General features: G+C 45.4%; 1 protein-coding gene across 1 annotated transcript in view; it reads right to left on the bottom strand.

Moving 5' to 3' along the window:
• The window catches only part of LOC311053583 (poly(rC)-binding protein 4-like), a gene marked incomplete at its 3' end in the record, with an annotated part of 51364 nt that extends 50664 nt beyond the window's left edge, over positions 1–700 (bottom strand). Inside the window, exon 1 of the mRNA XM_084069191.1 lies at positions 590–700. Within this exon, the coding sequence (XP_083925317.1) occupies positions 590–667 (78 nt within the window). The 5' untranslated portion in view covers positions 668–700. The remainder of the gene's footprint in view (positions 1–589) is intronic.
• Between the last annotated feature and the right edge of the window lie 5300 nt (positions 701–6000).

Raw genomic sequence — 6000 nt, forward strand, 5'->3', positions numbered from 1 at the left:
GCTCTCAGAAGGTGGGGGGGATGGACTTTCGGTGGACTATACCCCTTATTTTACACTTTGGGCTATTCAAAAATAGCAGATATACAAGCTCATAGCGCGGCACCGAGTGCTATGAGCTTGTAGATCTGCTATTTTTGAAAAAGCGTGAAAAACATGTGTAGCTGTCAAATGTAAACAAATTCTGTATTTTCAAAAAAAATGGTGGATTTTGTTAGTTTTTTTCGTGTTTTGGTTACTTTATTTCGGTTTTAGGGTTAGGGTTAGGTTATTTAATTATTATTTTTGCCTGATTTTACCGATTTATTATCAAAAAATATTATATAATATTTATATATTTTTTTTCAAAAAGTGGGGGGTATGAAATCACGGATCTGTGAGAGTGAGGGTGTCGCGTCGTACACACAGTGAATGGCCGTGACGCCCCTGGGAATAGCTATCCTGAAGAGGTGGGTTTTGAGTGAAGGGGAGGGGAGGGAGGGAGGGGGCATTTTTGATAATGGTTGGAGAGTGCATAACCAGAAGGAAGGGGGGCAGCAACCAGTGGTGGAAAAAGTACTCCGTAAAGGGCCTGGGTATACAGTAGACGTACCTTTCCGTGCATGAGCAGTCGTAGCGTGAGCGTCACTCCCAGGCCCCCCGCGTCCGCATAGTCCTGCTCACAGTTCATGGTGGTGTGGGTGGTGTGGGTGGTGTGGTGGTGGTGGTGGCACAGTGGCACCGCAGGGAGACGCATGCATGGACGAGGCTCATCCACTGGTCACGATGCTGTCACAAAGCCAGGGTCTCTCTCTCTCTCTCTCTCTCTCTCTCTCTCTCTCTCTCTCTCTCTCTCTCTCTCTCTCTCTCTCTCTCTGGATCGACCGATGGGATGGATGGATGCCTTTAGTACTCTTCTGGGACAGACAGACAGACAGACAGACAGACAGACAGACAGTCAGAGGTGGAAAAAGTACTCACATTTTTTACGTAAGTAAAAGTATCAATACTGCAATAAAGAAATACTCTGTTACAAGTAAAAGTCCGTAATTCAAAATGTACTTGAGTAAAAGTACAAAAGTATTGCCATCAAAATGTACTTAAAGTACCAAAAGTAAAAGTACTCATTATGCAGAATGTCCAATTTAAAATGTTCAAGTGTATAAAAATCTTTTGAAAATAGCAGATCTACAAGCTCACAATGCGTTGGAAATACTCAAGTAAAGTACAAATACCTCAAAATTGTACTTATGTACTGTACAGTACTTAAGTAAAAAAGTGCAGATCTACAAGCTGACACATGAACGAGGCCCATCCACTCGCCATGCTGTCAGAGAGCCCAGTGTTCTCTATCTAGAGATATCGCACCGCGAAGGATGAAAACCTCCAGTTGCAAGACTGATTGATTGAGGTGTTTGGGGAGGTGTCAGCCCTTTCTGATTGATGGGGAGGTGTTTGGGGAGGTGTCAGGCTCTCTCTGAGCTAAAACAAACCACGGAGATATGTGGGATTAAGTCCACATACAGACACCGTGGCACAGCTGTGTATTATGCATCATTCAAGACAGCTCTCTCTGGTGGAGAGACAGACAGACAGACAGACAGACAGACAGACAGACAGACAGACAGACAGACAGACAGACAGACCTGCCCGGTACAGACACACAGACAGACATAGGTTTCGGAATCATGGATTAATAAATAGATATAGACAGAGGACATCAAAGACTACAAATTGATTGATTCACTCTATGTGTTGCATGCGTGTAAAATCATATTTTCTCCGCAAGTCACTTATTGATCAATCTGCATCAACTTTTAATATGAATTAGCATTAATAACTAAGTGATAATTGTGTGTGCAGGATATTGGCACCTGTGTGCAAGTGCTGCCAGCAGGAATTGTGTGCAAGTGCTGCCAGCCATGTTCCACAGCACGTTAAAGCTGATATGGGTCCTAATTAGGGTCAGAACGATCTGTCAACCTATTCTCATTGTGAACCAAATGATGAAACTTCAAAACAATTGGGGGGACATTTTGGGTCCTCTTCGTCCACTCCATCATAGCCAGTCGGTTGACAATGGTCTCTTGGAAGACAGAGCGGTGATTACAAAGAGAGACGGGGAGAAAATCTGCAGCTTAAATGAGCAGCATCTGTAGCGTTCCCAAAACGACGGCGCCGCAAAGCACTCGCTACGGGGCATGTCTCTGCTTGTGACATTATGATGATTTATGTGTGAGTCACCTGGGCGCTCGCAGACAGTCTCCGCACACAGCGTATAATTAGTTTATGGAAATATTTACGTTTAGTCTTGATTTACGCTTCCCCCTCTATCTGGCTTGTCAGCGGGGGGGGGGAGTGGAAGTACACGGCGCTTGGTAAATATAGACGCAATCACGATTAGCGGAACCTAAAGTGTACGTTAGCGTGCCTAATTTATGCTCATGTCGAATGAGGGCGTCATGTGCCCAAAATAGCCGATCCGCAAGCTCACGGCGCGGCGCGGACGCGACGCGTCGTGAAGCTTGCCGATCGGCTATTTTAGGCGCCATGGACAGACATTACAGTGACACCGTGGTAGGGCGAAGTGTAAATCAGGCTTTAGCTGTCATTTCCTAGGATTAAATGGTGTTTCCCATCAGCCGCCACACAAATCAAATACTAGCGTATGTTGGCGTACAAGGCAACAAAAAGGTATGGCACCCCCCATACCTTCAAGGCATGATCCAACCCTACAACCCCTCCTGCTCACTCAGATCAGCTAACACAGGGAGGGAAGCTGTCTGAACCTTCCCTAAAATACCCTGTACAATGCTCCACACATTGGACAACGATCCTCATGTCCTAGACTCTTCTCTCTTCCCTAAAACACCCTGGACAATGCTCCAGGGGGTCCTTGGCCTTACAAACATAATTTAACCGATATGTGGGTCTGGCTCTGGTGTCGTGGCGCTTGCCGTCTGCCTGCTGCCTCTCTCTCTCTCTAATTCCCCTGTTCTGTTCTGTTCTGTCGTGTTGCAGTTCTAATTTAGAACAGAGGCTCTCTGTTCACCGTGGAACACTGCTGCTGCTGCTGCTTGACATTCTGAGAATGGAGAGTTCACAGCCCACACACCGCCCTCTCACACACACACACACACACACACACACACACACACACACACACACACACACACACACACACACACACACACACACACACACACACACACACACACACGCACACACACCAGGGGTTGACAGTAAGGTCTCAGATGCACAGGTCATGTTCTACTTGCCGAAAGGTCATGCCCACTTGCCCTAAAAGTGAACCATAATAGGTAAAATTGGAATTACAGTTCATTTCAACACGTTTTTTTAGTTTTTTTGTTTACTTTACTTGCTAATTCTGGGGCTGTGAGATATGGACATACCTCAATATTTATGCCAGATTTCTCAATAGCTAATATACAATATGACTTATTTTAAATTCCACAGACATCTTGTGTTGTGTTTATAGCGAAATAAAGACAGAACTCTCCACTCAAACAGACTTGCCCGTAGGGCAACCTGAAGTCAAACACCACCTGCCCGAACGTTTTATTTACTTGCCATGGGCAGTCGGGCAACGGTTAGTGTCAACCCCTGCACACACGCACGCACGCAGTGTGCTTGTCTCTCTATACTTACATTTACGGGACATGAGCTTTTTAGGACGGTGAGTTTATGAGTGCCATTTTTTTAACACTTTGTTTGTAAACCCTAAAGCCCTAAAATAGCTCGGCGCACAGCTAAGTATAAATCAAGCATATCACTTCAACCCCCCTAACACCCTAAACCAGGGGTCTTCAACGTTTTCAGGCCAAGGACCCCCTAGCTGAGAGAGAGATGAAGCAGGGACCCCCTACTCTATATTGTATAAAATTGTGTTTCAGATTAAAGTTTTTTTTTTGCTAATCTGCTATTTTTTCCCTCTACACCTATTTGGCTTTGCCAAAAATAGCCGATGTACAAGCTCTCAACGCCTCGCAGCGCGAGGCGTTGAGAGCTTGCAGATCTGCTATTTTCAGCTAATGTTCCCCTCAGAAAAGGAATTCTAGGGTTCAAGTGGTTAATGTAAAAAAAAACCTAAATCCTATCACACAAAGATTTGGTGGACCCCCTATAGTAGCTCTGAGGACCCCCTAGGGGTCCCGGACCCCCTGTTGAAGACCCCTGCCCTAAACCTAACTTCTAAAGGTCCTAATCCTAACCCCTAACACCAACCTGAAGGTTTAACTCATTGTAAGTTGTTGATGTTTTTTAAAAGCATAAAATAGCCATTTCTCAGGAAAATTGTCCTCACAAAGTCTTAATGCTCAAATGCTGCTATACTTCTGGCGATATGGTCTTCACGCACACGCCATAGACTGTATAAAAGAGATGGACAAAGTGACGCCCCCAGACTCTACAGACCGTAAATGAAGCCTATTTTTCAACTAATTCAAATCCGCCATCTTTAATATATACAAAAAAGCAACCGGAAATCAATCGCTAAATGAATGCTGTTGGTTGGGTAGCTTGTCAATCAAGAGTGGGGGCGGGGGATGAATGCTATATTGGTTGTGTAGCTTGTCAATCAAATCATCCCGCCCCTCCTAGAGCATAACCTACTTTATCGTCAATTTTAAAATAAATGGGACCATAGTTTACCAAAACGCATATCATGATGATTGAAAGAAGACTTTAAACTAGCCACTGTAAGCATATAGTATTATGACAATGTTTATTAAAGGTAAGAAAATCAAGTCTAAAGTTCGTCAAAAACCCACCCAGTTAAATGGAGAAAAGAATTCTGACACCAGCAGGGGTAAAACAGTGAAACTACAGGCCATTCATATGAACTGTCACTTCCTATATAGACTCCATTTCAAAGCAGGAAGCTGGGCCCTTGGCACACGTGCACTAACGCATACATGCACGCACACGCACACACACACACACACACACACACAGAGACACAGAGCTCATGCCTTGTTATCAGCCCACGGAGCGGAGAGAGAGAGAGAGAGAGAGAGAGAGAGAGAGAGAGAGAGAGAGAGAGAGAGAGAGAGAGAGAGAGAGAGAGAGAGAGAGAGAGAGAGAGACAGAGAGCAGCATAATCATCCTTACAGCCATTAACTTCTAATGCAATAAAGCGGCTACATTTTAGCCCTGCCCTTCTAGTGGTTCAAACATAATGAAGTTAGCCCCACGGGTTACACAAAATGTGCTCTGTGATAGAGGCCTACATGTGCTCTGTGATAGAGCCTACATGTGCTCTGTGATAGAGGCCTACATGTGCTCTGTGATAGAGCCTACATGTGCTCTGTGATAGAGGCCTACATGTGCTCTGTGATAGAGCCTACATGTGCTCTGTGATAGAGCCTACATGTGCTCTGTGATAGAGCCTACGTGTGCTCTGTGATAGAGCCTACATGTGCTCTGTGATAGAGGCCTACATGTGCTCTGTGATAGAGCCTACGTGTGCTCTGTGATAGAGCCTACGTGTGCTCTGTGATAGAGCCTACATGTGCTCTGTGATAGAGCCTACATGTGCTCTGTGATAGAGCCTACATGTGCTCTGTGATAGAGCCTACATGTGCTCTGTGATAGAGCCTACGTGTGCTCTGTGATAGAGCCTACATGTGCTCTGTGATAGAGCCTACATGTGCTCTGTGATAGAGCCTACATGTGCTCTGTGATAGAGCCTACATGTGCTCTGTGATAGAGCCTACGTGTGCTCTGTGATAGAGCCTACGTGTGCTCTGTGATAGAGCCTACATGTGCTCTGTGATAGAGCCTACATGTGCTCTGTGATAGAGGCCTACGTGTGCTCTGTGATAGAGCCTACATGTGCTCTGTGATAGAGGCCTACGTGTGCTCTGTGATAGAGCCTACGTGTGCTCTGTGATAGAGCCTACGTGTGCTCTGTGATAGAGCCTACATGTGCTCTGTGATATAGCCTACGTGTGCTCTGTGATAGAGGCCTACATGTGCTCTGTGATAGAGCCTACATGTGCTCTG

This window comes from Gymnoscopelus microlampas (genome assembly GCF_963454915.1).
Source record: "Gymnoscopelus microlampas genome assembly, chromosome: 10".
NCBI classification, from domain to species: Eukaryota; Metazoa; Chordata; class Actinopteri; order Myctophiformes; family Myctophidae; genus Gymnoscopelus; species Gymnoscopelus microlampas.